Source organism: Opisthorchis viverrini (assembly GCF_000715545.1).
Source record: "Opisthorchis viverrini unplaced genomic scaffold opera_v5_383, whole genome shotgun sequence".
In the NCBI taxonomy this organism is placed as follows: domain Eukaryota; kingdom Metazoa; phylum Platyhelminthes; class Trematoda; order Opisthorchiida; family Opisthorchiidae; genus Opisthorchis; species Opisthorchis viverrini.
This window is the reverse complement of record NW_008752043.1, coordinates 388,465-406,076: the sequence shown is the minus strand read 5'-3', so window position 1 is coordinate 406,076 and position 17,612 is coordinate 388,465. Positions and strand designations below refer to the sequence as shown.

Here is a 17,612-nt window from a genome sequence, read left to right as displayed (position 1 = left end):
ACTAACACAGCTAAAGCGTATCTACGCGACAGGCCATTCTGACGGGGATTGTGTACGCAAATCTTGAGGCTTCGTACATTCGCTTTTCTAACTGGAGCCTTAAACTGAATTCTTTCTGTCGCCAAACACATTATAGCTATTGCAGCACGGTTTTCCATACAGTATAGGACAGAAAAACTCAAATTCAATTTTGCGGGTCACATTTTACTTGTAATCCAGTGCACCTGGAGCAGTAGTTGATTTACTAAGAAACAATAATGAAGACAGAATGCGTGTGCTAAAATATAGAAAAATAGAAAGAAACAGTATTCACCCGCTCATTGGGCTTGATGAAATTGGGGTCCGGAGATGAACGATAGTGCCACCGACAAACCTACGTAAGCCAACAAACCTGACCGCATTTTTCCACAGCATGTTTTGGCGAAGATCATTTTGCTCAAGTGAGGATCTGACAGATACCACTACGTGTTCCAGCGCCACACGCCTTTAAGTGGAAAAGTTTCAATTATTTGACCTTACTGAACTGTACACGACTTATAAACCTAATGCGACCTAACATGTTCGGTGAACCACCACTTGACGTCCCGAAATAACATGTCCAGCTCACTTGACTGAAGGTACGTACCGTATTAGTGTGCAGCAAGCTGCGTTACAGCAATCGACTGAAGCGCACACGAGACCAGCTTTGACATGTTATATGGATCAGGTGCGGAGTACACGTTAATTGACGTGACATCATCTAGGTATAGAAGTGATCGAGTGGGATTCACAGCAAGGTCTTTGTTTGTTCAACTATGCAACTATTCTTCAAGTGCATACCAGTTGTTTTACACCATTGCTGAGCTAATGAAACATAATGACTACGTAGGTCGAAAATAGAGAGAAGGGTGTAACACACCGAATACCCAACAACTTGAAACTTCATGATTGAAATGTTACACAAAATTCAACCCCACTGCTTGTTTTAACAATCACATTCACTTCACTGAGTGAGAGGTGAAAAGATGAGAGATGAAAAGGATGAGATAAAAAGGAGTGAGCTCTCCCCATCTCGCTTACCTGACAGGTTGAGCAACTGAAGGACTGGGAGGTGCGCGATAAAACAATATGTTCAGAATCAGATTGCAACCACGCATATATCGGGAGACTGTTTCAGCAAACCGCGCTGATTTTGTCGACCGTTTAGCACCGATTCCGACAACGATGATGCCTGATATAGAAAAAAGGTTACGGGATAAAGAAAAACCCATCAGACACCAGATTTTTCATACGAAGAAATTAGAAATAACTGTATGGAGTTGCCGGATGTCTTTTAATGATTATTTAAGGTACAAAACTTAGGGTAATGCATTTCCTGTAGACAGGTAAATAATGGCGTTCTCTCACATAAAGCACAAAGTATCGTGATGAACGTTTCTTGACAGCAGCTGTTTGCGGTGGTCGTTGGCTTGTTCGCTGAACTAGGGAATTTGATTGCAAACGTTTCACCAATCGAGGTGCCTTCTTCAGTCGCTATTGTGTTGTGGAACGTAGTAGTGAGTAGCGGTGGGTTGGTGGTTGTGCACAGCCACAAACTGATGGTTCATGCTCAGTCTAAAACTAAGACCAAGCTGAAATGAAGTTTCAAAAAGGTTGAACTGAACTACCCGTGTTTATCCTATTCTACAAGCAACTCTTGCGCCCAACAGCATCTTTAGGCCGCAGATGGAATGATACTCAACACTAATTGCAAGACTAATCGAAGCGCTTCTACATTCCAATGTCAACTTTGCTTCCTGTTGCTCGCATAAGTTAGATGTGTTTTTTGATGTTTTAGTGAGTGTTTTATTTCTTATCAAGTTTTTAATGGGTGTTTTCAGATAGGTGCATAACTTCAGAGGGAATAGTTACTTAGAAGTTGATATCTCCAACCAGAGACGTATTGTCGAATCGGTGAGTGCAATTTAAATATGATTAGTTACTAGTAAGGGGAGTAAGCTGCTGGGTGCTTCATTTAGCACTCGCATGACCTGTGAAAGTCCAAGCAAGGTAAACCTGGCAGAACCTTGTCGGTGAGTTTTGGTCGTTCACCATCAACGGCCTAGAAATTGCAACATAGTCGAAAAGTATTCACCAATCCCGAAATAGGTAGACGCCCGGAGTTCTCTAAAAGCATGGTCATTTATAGTAGGCAAAACTCGCCAACAAGTGTGGGAACTGAGATCTGGTCAGTTCGGACAAGCTATGCAGGAGAGTTGTTTTTTGGTAGATTGGTGTGATCATTACACCGAGTCCATGTTCACACAGGTCGATTTCCTAGCGCTGGTCCAACTCCGCCATGCTTAAGTGTGCAGCGGTACAGAATTAGGAAATTCCATTCCGCCATAAAGTGGAACAGATGCTAAGCATTTTTCTTCCTCCGTCCTATGCACTAACCTAATGGGGATAAATCAACAATATTAGGCAGAACCAGAGTGCAAAGCTGTCACTGTACGCAGAGGAAGTCCCTGAAAGAAGGAAATTTACGATCATTGTTGGATTGCCAAGAGTTCCAGCAGATCGATCGGCCAGTTTGCCTACCGCCCTTTTGCCCACTCCCACCACAATACTGGAGAAAGTAGATAATTGACATGCGTCATAAGGTTAGGGATTTGTGTACTTTCGTCCCCAAGTTATTCCCATGTGTCGGCACCGTCTTATCGTGCGAAATTAGATTAGCTGATCAGCTGATGTACTTGGAACTTGTTCCCTACTCAGCTTCCGATGTGGATAGTGCCGAAATTTTTATCGCTCTTTGTGGTAACATGTAGCATTTGGAACGTATGGTGGGATTTCATAATGTCGTTAGTGCAGTGCTCTCTTGATTTATGAAGTTTCCACCGTAGCAACGCTTTGGATGAGGTCGTATTGGTGATTCGAATTTTGGTAGTGCGAATCCTCCATATTAGCAGAATCCCTTAGCAAGTATGAAGGTCGATGCAGTGGCACAAACGAAACAGCTGCCGCATGCATATTTCAAGGCCGTCGCCTCATTTAACTGAGTTTTGTTCATCAAAACTAAACCAAGAAGCGTCCTCAGTTTATGGATGACCGTTCCTGTTCAATCTTTCTGTTCCGTTTACTTGTCATCTGCATCGTTTATCTCAGCTGACAAAACGATTCTCTCTTTGCTGCAATCCAAAAGTTACGTCAAGTGGTTGGGTGACACATCAAACCTGTTTTCCGGTGCACATGATTTTGAGCCGATCGTCTAGTCTGGCCCGTCTTACCCGCTGGTTGCTCCAGCCAGCCAGAATCCAGTATTTTTTCTTCTTTCCCCATTTCTCTAGAGTTGACAGCTGGGTGCTGCTCTAGTAGTGCCATTGGTCGCCACTCATTTCTGTGATACAGTCTTGAGGATTGGTTGACTCCAAACACATACTAGAGCTCTGTTTTCATTGACATTTGATGACAAACCCTGTCAGTGTGCTGTAGAATTTGGGAGCGATTCTGATTTGACCCGAACGGATTGCCTGCGTATCACACAATAACAGACAGACTCCGGCGACATGTAAAACACTTTCATAGCATTCCGCCTTTGGTCCTAGTTGCAACCATTAATTCAGTAAAGTTTCGGATTCAAAAACAGTTCGACTGCTCTCGGTTGCTTTGCTATGTAAAGAGGGACTAACATAGATTTCTGGTCTTTCGACTTTGCGTGCTTTACTGTCACTAATAATCTTGTGTGCATAAGCGTCTCCGCTGTGGTTGAGCAATGTCGTGTGAACAAAATACTACGATCAAGTTATCACCGTACCAACCTCATACACGCAACTATTTTGAGAAATGCACTTCAGTGAGTCTAATCGGTGATGTCATAGTTTTTACGATGCCACTGTCATTAACCCCACGCGCTGTTCTAGGCCCTGGTTCTCACGCGACACTGTTGCGCTTTGGAGCGTGCCCGTGGAAAAGGGTTTACAGGTTCCCAGGTAAAATATCGGTCACTTACCGGACATCGCACGCCGTTTCATTTGGGCGAGCTATCCCAGCCATGGGTCAGCGGACGGCCGTTGTTCAACCTTTGAGCGGACGCTCAAGAATTGGAAATCTGCAAACGACTTTTGCTCATCCGAATGATGACAGTGGGTTCTATATTCCTCGAAATAACCAGTGATCAGTAATCATTCGAAAACTACACTTCACAAGAAGTAATCAGCTGTCAAAACTTCACTATTTATTCTTGTTTATCGCTAACAGTGTTGACTGGGATAAACAGGGTATATGGCTGACTCCGTTCAGGTAGGCGAGGATGAGCAATGCAGTTTTCCGGATTTCACATGCACCAAAGCTACCGAGTAAAATGCTAACAAAACTCTAATAAAATTCAAGTGTATATTATTCTACCGCTGGCTGAGTAAATACAAGACTAATTGTGCAACAAACCGTAATACTGTTGTGATGCATTGGTTTTTATGTTTAACCGTGTCAGGGGGCAAGTTTTGAGGTATAAATTTTGAAGATAATGATGCCATATGATTGCGCCGCATGTTTACGTGGTATCTTAGCAACGTTTTGTGGTGAGATGCGACTGTTCGGATGCATACCCAAAGGCTCTGATGATAGAATTGTAACTAATTACAGACATTGGGAACAAAGTTTAAATATTTCATCCTGTGAAAGGCACACGGAAATGTGAATCATTATTTACCGACGTTGTCAGCTTTCCTTAGTGCTGCGTTTGTCCGTTTACGGTATATCTGATGACAGTCTGTGACTAGGTGAAATTAGAAGAAACGGTTGTGAAAGTCCAGTAACAGAGGATTTTGTGGCAAGCCTGTGGATGCTCTCAAGTTCCTCTCACTTTTGGTTACGAATTACCTTATGACTACCGCTCAATTATGTTTAGAACACTGAAAACTTTGAACGATGTTCTGCTAATAACCAGACGGTGCCACGTATGCTATTGTTCTTAAGTATTTGTCGACAGCCCGGCTTCGAGTGATATAGAAAGCTTAACCTCTCCAGATGCTTCCCAGACGTGTGGTCGAACTTGTTCGCAGTGGGAGGACCGAATTTATCCTGATCACTCCGGCGAAGATAAAAGTTATTGCTCGTATTACGGGGCCTGTACTAGTTGTCGAAATTCAGCGGAGGTTAAAAGTCACCTTACAATGGGCTACTAATCACAAATCTACCACATCACGACGCGGCGTCCAAAAATTACATACCAAAAGACCACCTTAGTAAGGTGCGAATCTACACTCCATTTTACCTTAGCTATTGAGGAGAATTTTGTTAGCTCAGCTAGCGTAGATAGTCGTTGATATTTTTACCGAGCTGGGCGGTTTGATTGCAAACATTGCATCATCAATCGAAGGAATATTGGCGGTGCGTTGCTAGGGCGCGGAGTGGCGCGTAGCAACGGGCTACTGGTTGTGTGTTTTGTGTTGAGTAGCAGTGAGTTTGTGTTAATATACGTGCGGCTGGTCGGAGCTGATTCACGATCACACTTGACTGTTCGGTCGGACGATTGTATTGGTTGGCATGTCATCCTGTGTCCCGACTGGCCTGTGACATCTGGCCTCTGCGTTTGGCGTCCTCTGCTCTCATCCTCTGGTCATTGATGGAATGATCTCTGTACTTGACTTCGACTTTTAATCCGACCTGTTGTTTCTTGACCGATTTTACTGGTATTTTACTGGTGTGTCACACTTTCAGTAAAACGTGGAGAGGTTTCGACATTTGTCGCAAATGGTCCAATTGATGCTGCCTCCGTGCATTTGTACCACTGTCGTCAATCGACATCTGTCTGCCTGATCGGTCTTTGTTTACACGAGGGCTTGAAAAATGCATGGACTAGTGGGCCTCATACTTTTCCTCAAAGTCGGCAACAAATAACACTCCAGCTCATGGCGTAGATGGTGAATTGTGGTCCCAGTACGGATCGGAACTATGTAAGCTGTAATTCTTTCAACACTAGGAATACGCGGTTTTAAGCTAATCGCTGAATGGGCCAATCTTTGTTGAACGAGGTCAAAGTTTTTATGATACATACACCTAAAATGAATGTTGGCTTGCAGCTAGAATGTAAACAGTCATAGAAAGCATTGTTTACTCATCTGCTATCCTGCATATCCAGTCTTTCAACTCTGTTGTTAGTAGACACACGTATACACATGCCACGAAAGAACCTGTCTTTACTATACTGCAGGTGAGTAAAATTAAGTGAATTGTGCAGGGCGATAAGTTCCACTAGAAACTAATTTGCAGAGGTGTTGGTTTTAAAGCCTGACGTGTGAAAAAGCGAAACAGTAGGCGCAATGAAATTAGAGGATCACTCCTGTCTCGTCATAATAGAGTTTGATAATCGTTTTCTATCTTTCTGCTTCAAATACATCAGGACTCACTTACGGACGGCCACTAACACAGTTTTAGATCTATAGTTCTTTGCATCTTTATGCGATTGCCGTGCTGATACAGTTCATACGGTCTCGATTGGGTGGTGTTCGTGACTGCAGATCGACAAGTCCCACGCCGTCACTGGAGCAGGCAAAAGCTAGCTCCCGTTAGCATAAATTACTATATTATCTTGTCTGGTAATCTTAAAACTCTTTTGTCAGGTAATGAAAAAGTGCGGTTCTAAAATATCTTGGTGTATACATCACAGTCTGATATGAGCTCATCATCGTTATTTCGCTTAGTTTCTAAGCTGAGAAGGCTTCCAGCTCTATTGAAAATGCGTCATATATAAGGAACGATTTCTCACTCTCATTGTGGCTCACAGACATGTTCACAAAAATGCTCAATGTTACGTCTATTCTGAAATGAGATAAATCGAAGTGTTGTACGGGTCTCAGATGGTCGGACGTCCAGTTTCACTTAGCTCAGACTAAATCCTGTCGTCTAGAACCGGTGAAAGTTTCACGCACAGAACAACATCAAATGTACGGAACTTCTGAAAAAATGAGATGTGTACGGAAAATACAGGTTTCGGTTGAATGCAGTGTTCATTCACACAATGCTCCAAATTGCAATTGTTGGTAGTCAGCGTGACTCAGAGCACTGGATTACTATTGCCACTCACTTTCATCAATGAACAGAAAGGTTGGACACCTAAACACCACAACACAGTGGTTCACATTCACTCCTTTATCGAGGGCTGCCTCCTTTTTGGTCCTATGAAGAGTGGACAACTTTCAGTCCTACTCTTAACAGTTGTTCTCTACTAACAGGGCCAATGTAGTCAGTTGCAGAACTCAAAGCTAACTAGGAAGGCGCCTTGAGATGAAACTAAAAAGGTGTCCACCAAATTATCATCCATACATTTAAGAAACAGTATAACGAGGTGAGTTGTAAATTTATTCTGGAAATTTTTTGTAGTGTCATGAAAACCTCTGCTGCTGTTTGATGGTTCAATAATCCTTTCGTGTCCGCTTTCACATTTTGTGATTCGGTACCGAATGTTTCTCACAAGCTGAGGTAGTTAATTACGACTGGACTAGTTACGTGATGACCAAAAATCATTTAATTCCACGGAAACTGTAGTTTCGACAGTAAATGTAGGTGACCCCGTAATTTTATCGCAGGGTGTACATTCATCAAGGATGTCCCATACGAATCACACCCGAAAATGTATCATACTTTCCAGGTCGCATTAGGAAACGCATCCTCATAATTGTATCATCAGGCAAAAAACCATATTGTTTGTCCTCAAGCGACGGGGTCTTATTAGTCTAATGGTGATTAGCTTCTATGTTTCCCCGTAAAATAACAGCTATACACTCCTCTGTATATGTAAGAAAATATCATTCTCACGATAGGACGATGGAAGCTTGGCTGGTGCACTTATTTTACTCGTTGTTGAGAAGAGCACGCAGCATTGCGTTTATGGAAGGACACACCCTATCCAGTAAATCTGAGATCAAACCAAACACTTTACGATTTGACGACGATTCAGACCTGATCTTCGTGACGAAATACAATGAAGACCACACCAGAGCCTTTGAATGTGGATGTATCGCTTAAGCCATTATATCTCCGCCTACCATTAATTAGTGAGCTGTTAAGTGAGCTGTTAGAGCAGGAACACAGGGCACAAATTTCTGGCTGTCGCATTGTGCATCATCTTGATTAGTTGCTAGAACCTGAGCCAAATATATAACCTATAACCTGAAAGCAAACCCCAAGTGCTTCTTAGCTCATTTGTTCTCGTGGGGGAGCTCTCATTTGCAAAAGAGCGATAAATTTATCATGGTGGGCATCTGTGTACATGCCTTCTTGGTTGATCAGATGACTGTATCTGTTCCGCTACAGCATATCTACTGGAGACAGAAGGTGGAATAGATTCTGGGACGGTAGTTACGGTCGCCTATCATAAACTGGCCCACTATTGTCAGAAAAAACGATAATCCGAATGCTGTACGCAGATGAACACTGGGCGGTCTGCTTCCACAAAGTGGGCTTGTGCATTCAGATGAAGAGCTTGAAGAAGACATGGACCACCCCGCTTGACGCAATACGCGTCACTGCCCGACGGCATATCTCTCATGCTAATAGCACACGCAGTTTACTGCCTGTTCATCGTCCATCCACATGTCATGTTGCATTCAAGTCAAATGCTATTTAGTCATGGCTTCACAGACAAAGATAAGCGCATTTTGCCCTGTTTTGCCGTTTCTCTTTATCTCCTCTGAGTGTTGTACTGCTCGCCCAATATATACAGATGCCAGTATAATATACACCAGGATATTTCCTATGCTCAGGTGTCTATTGCTAATAGGCAAGACGGGGTATTACAGATCAACTTCAAAAAAACATTCATCTTTGAGACAGAAGAGTGGGTCTAAGAAATGACGATATCAGTACAGTCATTAATAAACTCACAAACAGTGATGATGTATATGATCAGCGCTGTCACAGCAACCGCAATGCCCAGTTGCCAACCGAGAGCCAGGCCGAGGATGTAGCCAATCAGAATGGAGACGAATAACGGAAGCAGGCTGGTGCACATGGTGAACTCGATTCTATTGTTTCGTTGGTACAGTGGGTTCGAGGCCATCCTATTGGATATTTCCTCTGTCAAATGAAAGAACAAAAGCAGATACCGATAAAATGGCTTTCTCTTATTTGTTGCGCGTCCAACCGGGTATAAAAGTGACCATTCGTCACCTGGCAGATCGTGAAGGTAAAATGGCCCCTAAGAAGGAGTTATTTGTTCCTATTTCGTTTTGATGTTTACTATATAGGATATGAAGTATTTATTGTCACAACCGGCAGCTTATAATTTCGGATCACCAAACGAACTCATATTTAATTTGACACTAGATGACCTGTGCGCTGTCCTTAAATATAAAAAAGAAAAATTTTAGTAATCCATTCGCAAAGACAAATGGTGCACTTCATTAAAACAACATGTTTAGGTTCAAGTCAACTGACGAAAACCGCATGGGTCTTTACTCTCTCCAGTCCCATAAGAGCAGTCAATTTTACACGCACCAAGTGTAACCAAGGCGCATGGAGGAAGGAAAACGACTATTCTATTAGGTCGGTCATACCTCAAAAAACAGCTCCGGTTTAACGTTCGATCCACATCTATGTTTTCGCTTTGATTGCAAAGGCCTTAAAAAGTCATTCCTTGCGTTTTTTGCTGCCTCTTTGCTTGGATGCCAAAGAAAGCGGAGGTGTGATGAAATTAATGAGAGGATAACTTCAGTAATCAACGTGCCTTTTATGGGGAGATACATTTCACATGCCAACACAGGTTTGATTTTAGAGAAGATATCCAACGTGAGTGAACCTTACTGACCTACATTCTGCTGCCCTATTTCAAGATATATTTGAGATGCAGTTTTGTAGTTCCCCACTTGTGCCTAACCTCCAAAAGGGAATATTGTCCAGCGTTGGTTCCGGAGTTTGCTTGGTTAGTCTTCTTATGTCATTCGCGGTTACAGGCAAAGCAATATGGTCAGATATGATAAACGTTTTCATCAGGGGATTTACGAAAATTTTGAGTAGGATTTTGTGACCAGCTGTCGTACCGAACTCAAGTACATGAGTATAGATTTTACGCTTCTTGCTACCTAGCCAACAGCCGCTGCTGCTGATCACTTGCTAAGCAAACCAGCTCAGACTAATAATCCGGAACTTGCACGTTTTACCGCCTTAAACAATTGATGTATTCGATAGTTTTTAATCACATTGCTTCCATGTGATTCACTCACGAGGTTAAAATGTCTTTTGTGATCAAGGAAACTGCTGAAACAGCTTTTGCTTCCGGATGATATTCATTTTCACAATGTTCATGTGTATTTTGTCCTATAATACAATTAGAGAAATCTTCTGGCAAGCAAATGTAGTCTTGCCACACATCGTTGAGTCACAACGGAGATGTATACCACCTGAGAAAAAATTGTGATACGACCTGTTTTTTTTGCTTGATAGAACTGAACAACCTTTTGCCTGAAAACTTTTTCAAGTCAGACTTCACGCCTTTAATGAATACATAGATGACGCATGACTAGCGCTTCTGCAGTTCCGTTTAAGGGCAGCCACCAAATTGTTTTTGAAGTCATGATCGCACAAATATAAATTGTTGTACTGTTATACTCCACGTGACTCCAGCCGGGTGGGAAGCAAGAGCAACACTTTCATGAGAAAAGCAGGTCTGTTCTCAGGTTTGTTCCTACCGCAGTGAAACATCGGTGTTGAACACTGATGTTATACTGTCGATGATGATGATGATGATGATTGTTTCGTAGATTTGTTCCCCTACCCTCACCATATTTCAAGCTTTCAGCCGTTCGCAGTTAGCCCGCCATAAGCAGGTGTACTAAAGCAGGGAAGACGTTCAAGCAAGCGTTTAAAAGGATGTATACGACAAACTAAACGACGTCGCACAGAATACCTACTAAATGCATTTTTGTGGTTTCTACTCCTCAGTTAACCTTGCTAGTGCCTGTATGGAGGAAATATTTGCAGGCTATCCGAATGCACCGGTCGATGCCCCGAAGCACTATAACATAAGGGATTTATTTGAAGGCTGTTTGACGTTTTGGTTCAAACTAGATCATTATGCAATTTGGTGTTAACTTGCATCCTCTTACCGACAGACAGAATTTTTCATTAGATGTTTATCTAAAGCCTCTAACTTTTTTATGATCGCGCCGTTTCTGTTTCATTCACAGAAAAGAGCAAATTCCTTCTTTAGAAATATTTTTGTGAACGGCGAGGGAGTATATAACTCCAAGAGTTTACAAAATTCATTCAGAATCGAACAAGAATACGAAAACTCTTATTTCGGTCATCACAAAGCTACACAGATATTAGTGGAAACAAATTAATGCAGTGGGAATATTCCAGGAGTAGTTTGGGCAAGTAGTTGTCATTCGGACTGAATAACCACTTTATGTTTTCCGCTAAATCTAGAGGCTGGAAAGCTTGCGATGGAAAAATGCCCAATATCTCCTCAAAGTTTAGCTTGGTCGAGCTGGGAACACTGCCTCTTTATCCACTCAGTGCTCCAGAAAACAATGATTACACGAGGGCTGACAGATTTGTCATTCACCTAACTTTGCTTGCTGAACAAAACAAAAATGGGTCAAAATCTACTCACTCAAGACAGACGAACCTATGTTAAGTGACTGAAGGTAGTACACAGTAATCGTACAAGCTCTGATATAACTTCCCCCAGGCAATGGTTTGTCTCCCACATCTCGGCGAAGTAGAACACAGTGATTGAAATACTGTGGACAAATAGTCTTAAGCTTCAATCACCCACAGAATTTTGGCCGGAAACAACACTTTAGTATCAGACAGTGCCTAGTAGAACGTGACAAGGAAAAGCAAATGAATCCGTTCTAATTAAAGCAGAAAATCTTTTGGTGGCCTATGTAATTTGGGGACACACTCGACTCAGTTAGTGAAGCACACTCACTTGAAAACTCATTAGGTTTTAAAGCGATACTCAACTGCATCCAAACTAAATGTCTCGTCTATGATATTCTTCAACTGAATTCGCTTCAAAAAGGCTACCGCATGCTTCAGTTGGTACAACATTCGAAACATCGCAGTATAGTCTCCTGAAGACGTACACGTCACAGAAGGTTGGGATAACCCTTCGACAGTACATGACCGGTTTCAGCCTTGTTGGAGCTCAACTTCCGCCAGGCTTATGTTCTAACTGAACCTATATGTTGCACAATTCACGAAATAGGACATGTTGCATGTGGTTGAAATAATCATTGAGATTATGTCGCGCTAGGAGAGCTTAAAAAATTGCCACTTTAAATGACAAATGGCAACGACAGACAGACAAAAAGATAATTTGTGGAACCAATTGCATGATGAATCATGAAGAAAGACATATATGTATACCAAATTGCATTGCTTGATGTTTCGGGCTACATTGGTGCCCTTCCTTACGAAGAAAGTTTTCATTATGCCTGATTTTGAGGAGGGCTAGCAGCGTTGACCAAGATTTTGAGTCGCTGACACCTACTTTTTTACCGCCTTGATTTCGCAATCAATTCCCGTTTTTTCGTGTTGTTTTGTGTCTTTCAACACGCACGGTGTATTTTCTATCACTGCTGAACAGTACCACCAAGATTTTTGGAAATTTCACGTCAATTTATTTTGAACGAATTAAGCAGAGCCTATGTACACGCTGCGCATATGGTGATGGTTGATTCATTAATAGTTTTTCATATTCCCATCACAGATGGTTTGCACGAGTAACGGCGGACCGATGTGCTAGTTTATAGGTTGTATGCACGAAATTGTGAATGTGAATTCAGTCGAATTCAATGATGTCAGACGTTTTGTAAAATAAACCTCATGATGCCGAATGCTCCTTGGAATCTCAAAACCTTAATGTTTGTCAAAGTTGTCATCAAAAGGACGCTACCGCTCCACTGTCATCAGAGATAACCTTCCCAACACTAGTGAACTTTGCTGAAAAATGGCCACCCATACAAAACTGTATTTTACATTTCTAGTCACCTACCCTCAACGATCAATGGTGCGATCGTTGGAAGTGTAAACTGTGTGAATTTGTGATAATCTGAAAACTTGTGTTGACTTTTTGTGACTAAGGTTGTAGATATCGTCTGCCGAATAAAATCTCCCACATTTTGCCCAGTGCACTCGTTGTGCGTTAGTAATTTTCCTCAATTTCGGACAAACACAAAAATGTCACCGTATGGTCTCTATCTTTCGGTTAATACAGCTATAAGATATGGAATAGGATTATAAAGGTGGCACAATATATCATAAGGCATTATCTGATAACTTTATCTGCTAGGGACCGTCATTTTTGGGTCACAGTAGTCTCAGGGTTGTCAAGTATCTCTTGCTGGAAGCGTCAAGTAGCCGAACCGTAATCCCCTCGACTCTTTCCAATGCTGTATGGGGCGTGTTCATAGAACTATTCGATATGCAGGAGAATGTTGATGCAGTTGTTAGTACGCGATATAGTTTGTTTTATTTCCCTCGCGACCCAGCCACTTATTTTTGAACATCACCTCCATACTAACTCTAATTTAGAAATGACGAATAGTAAAACCAATCAGAAAGATACATTCGGCTTATGGACGGTTTTCCACTGAATGGGAATGCCTTGTAAAAACTTTGTACTTGCTTCGCTGAAGATTTTGTTCTGTTTCGTCGATTCACGCCAATTTCAATCGGTCAAAAAGGCATTAGTACCGCTGGGTGGTCTTTATTTTCTCGTGGAGGCCGCAAGGCGCCAAATATTATTTTGCCAGGATTTGATAATCCTAAAACGGAACTATGGCCTGCACAACGTTTATTTTCTAGAAGAAAGGCAAAACAAACACCAGATGGGCGTAGTTTGTAGACCGACTTCAACCCTGAGGCCTATCGATGACACACAACAAGAACATTACTCAGTACCCTGTGGTTTAGGGTTAGGGATATGTATTCTAGCCATAATTGGCACGTACAATGCGATTATGCCCACATTTTGCACCTCTTTCAGATGCTATGAGGCGTTTATTTGAACCGCCTATAACCCCAACTCCATATATTTGTTCCCATACAGTTGTGTAAAAGATCCAGGTGCAATAACTCAGGGTGACCGCCAAGCACGCCTCTTTCCCGTTATGATGTTCACCAAACAGCCTAAATGCTTTGGGACATGAGGTAGACTGTTAAAATGAGTAGAATGAATATAGACTATACAAAACTTACGTCTTTCTACGTCCATTCGGGATTATGTTGCATGCCGAAACCAAATTTGACGAAGAAAGTATCATGAACTTCATTGGGTGGTAAGTAATGATTGTCCATATTTCGTGCCTTCGAGAATGTGGTCTCATTACTTTTATCTTGAAAAAGTTTTTATGTTCTCTCATGAGGAATGTTATCATTAATCTGATAAATTTAATCGGAATCCTTTCCACAACATTTAAGGGGGCTTTTTAGCTCATTTACATGGTGGAATTACTGGAGCTCAAGATTCGTCATAACATCTAAGGGGCTTTTTAGCTCATTTGCATGGTGGAATTACTGGAGCTCAAGATTCAATGGCCATGGCCATTAGCCCAATGTGCATCAGACAGACTGCCTTAAGGTTCTCTTACGAAGATGTTCAGTGAGGTTTCCCTCGTTTTGGTGGATTTTTTAAAATATACAGTGAGCCAAAAACCTGTTTCACACTGTTTAAGGCTAATTAGCGAGACATAGTCTCAGGATGCTTGAACAATCATTCAATGTGATATTTACTATGAGGGATCCCATCTCAGCTCATACAGTTTCGTCATGATGAACAGTTGACCAAACTGCTCTTCAAGCCAGGGGTTTATTTCCTCAACTTGCATGACTATGTCCATCTCATGAGTTCTATATAAGACGAAGCCGATGGTGGGATGTCTGCGAATTTCGAAAGACTGTTCTTTACCATTTACTTACGAAATTTAAGGACATCATCAGTTTTCAGAATAGGTTCCAATTTAGGCCCAAAACTATGTTATTGACTTTATATTGAGCACCAGTTGCTCGTCCGTAATTTGACTATCTCCTATTTTTTCCAGAATAATTTGACGTTTTGAACGTGGTTCGCGTGTTGGAAATCATCAAAATGACTGTGCTGAATGACAGCCGCAATCGAGATAAATGTCAGTGCAAACTTTGTTTTGCATCAAACCCGGGTGTTTGTAAGGTAAGAAATCAATTGTTTGCATTAGATATCTGACAGAATTTGTGATAAACCATCTAATCATGCCCTGATTTGTGTGCTTCGCGTTATATTCACGACCAGGGTGAATCGGAGTTTTCGCTTGATCAGAAAAACAAATCTGTTTTGCCTTAGGGTTGTTTGATGAACAGGAAAAGTGTGGAATCTTTGCTTAGGCCAAACTGAGCTCTCGTTCAGTTGAATTTCGTATATTGCTACTGACTTTGAAATATTATGGATTTCCCTGAGTCTTGGGATTTTCAAAACAAGACTAAAGTTCTTCTCCACCCTTTTTGAAAGAGAGTTTCTTACAGTTTGACCTTTGTTAGAAAGAAATGGACTGTAGTTCTTGCTGAACATTAGAAGTACTTGAGGTCAAAACCAACAATCAAGATGTTTTGTCTCAAAACATCGAAAGGGGCTTCATAGAGATCTTTTCTTAAGCAACAATATTGAGAAGCCTCCGCTTGTCAATTTTTACCTGGATTTCTTTCTGATGACACATTAAATAAACGACAAAGTTTCACTGGTTTGTGACACGAAACTGCTCCTAGAGCCCCGTGTAAAGTTATACCAGGTTATTACGTTCTTCCTGTTCTCAAATTCAGTCCTTGTGTTTATTGCTAGAGGTTCCCATCACAGATGGCTAAGAAACGGTGTCAGTTTTTTCAAATTACTTGGAAGGCGTGTGGATTGGAAGGAAACCGTCTGCGGGGCTCACGCAACTGATGAGACGGAACGCAGATGAAAAACCTGGTGTGGTCAAAGATTTCAGGATTTGAGGACGTGTGTGACTCCCTCACAGCATAGAGAATGGTTATGCATTGGCATAATTCTCAGCCAGTAATCATTAACACATGAGCCTACTGGAACGTTTTTTGCTATAAGCATGGCTTCCTGCTTCAAGTGGATGCTGGAACATGACATCATCAGAGGGAGGAACAACAGTATGTAGTTCAGTTGAATAGGTATTATAGTGACGAAGAGCACCGACCAAAGGCACTGGTGCCGCATTGGCCCAAATGTCACAAACCGTATTCCTAGTCAGCGTCACTTCTTAGTCTGTCCATCAAGGCGTCACCGAAGCGTTCTAAACTCGCTGATTCTTACGATAAAGTAGCTTTCCTTTACGCAGACGAGACCAACTAGTTAGAAACGGGAGGTTTTAGGGAAACAGGCGCTCAAGGATCTTGTCCTAAGCACATTTAGCAAACAAAAAGCCACTCAGAGTTTCTTTATGCGACTTACGGAACGCTCTTCATAACAGCGGTATGGTTGTCGAAGGAGTGATTACGTCATAAAATGACTCCAATATTTTAGGGCCTATTGCTGTCATTCTACAGCGATGCTCAAGCAATCTGCTGAATACTATTTTGAATGCGCCAGATGGTTCCCGTTCTCTTACTAGTAATTTATCAGTGTATCAGCCTAATTCATCTACAGAGTTGCCATTGTAACCGGTCATCTACTGGAACTCTACTGCAATATGTGTTAAGAGGGACTGAAAAGCCGTCTGTAGGGAGAATGTTCCTTGACTGAATGACCACACAATGTAGTTGTCATCTTTAGGTCAGTACACTTCTAGCGGTGCTAATCGAAAGAACAGTTAGTTCTCGAGACGTTCTCGAAGTTTTCAGCATCCTTGTGCGTAGTCTCCTCTATGAAAACAGTTAGTTCTTGAAGAAAGACAGGGACAACTTATTTAGAAAGTAATGATCTCATCCTTTCAGACGATGAGTGGTCTAGAAAGTTGTTTAGTGCCAGATATATGTGTCAGATGACCATTCATTGTGGCAACACACTAACTGCTCATAGTGCGGGTGTTGCCAAGTTCGCCTGTGGATCGATAATGGCAAACTAATGGGCGTTTTAGACATCACGCTTAGGCTGATCACGTGTCTACTGTCAATGATGTGACATGGTCGGCCAAGTGCCCATCGTAGCGAGTCTGCTTCTGGCCCAGAATGACAGAATCTGGTGCATCCTCCTGACATTTTGCCGTGTCGCGTGCCCAACATCCTAAGCTGTGCAAACACAAAAAAATGGAAACTACTCTTTTGCATCCGGTCCAACATCTTGTCTTTGAAATTCAGATGAGTTTGATATTTCATGGTAAACCCGGATTGTAGGGTTCACTATAAAGGTTGAAAAATGGAGCGATTGACTATGCTTACCAACAAACTTTATACGGTAGATTCAAATAGATTGCGTTCTTAAACGTTTCCATTACGGTTGACTGCTCCATCTTAGCGCTCGACGTATCACCAGAAAAGATCTATACTGCTCGTTCTGTTAGGATACTCCAGAGATCCTTTCAATCCAAAGGACACGAAGCTGGGTTTGTGTGCCGTCTTTTCTATATCGGTTAAGTAACTACTAGTGTCCTCAATGAATTATCTGGCTGAAACAGCTCCATCTGAAACTAGGTACCGTTGAGGAGTGGGTCGCCTTAAGAGCCTGT

The 17,612-nt window shown here is 41.9% G+C and overlaps 1 protein-coding gene across 1 annotated transcript in view; it reads right to left on the bottom strand.

The window, feature by feature from the left end:
• Positions 1–17,612, bottom strand: part of T265_10595 (hypothetical protein) — a gene marked incomplete at both ends in the record, with an annotated part of 107,976 nt that overhangs the window by 54,667 nt on the left and 35,697 nt on the right. The window contains 2 exons of the mRNA XM_009177014.1: positions 1,060–1,210; positions 8,845–9,036. Of these exons, the coding sequence (XP_009175278.1) occupies positions 1,060–1,210; positions 8,845–9,036 (343 nt within the window). The remainder of the gene's footprint in view (positions 1–1,059; positions 1,211–8,844; positions 9,037–17,612) is intronic.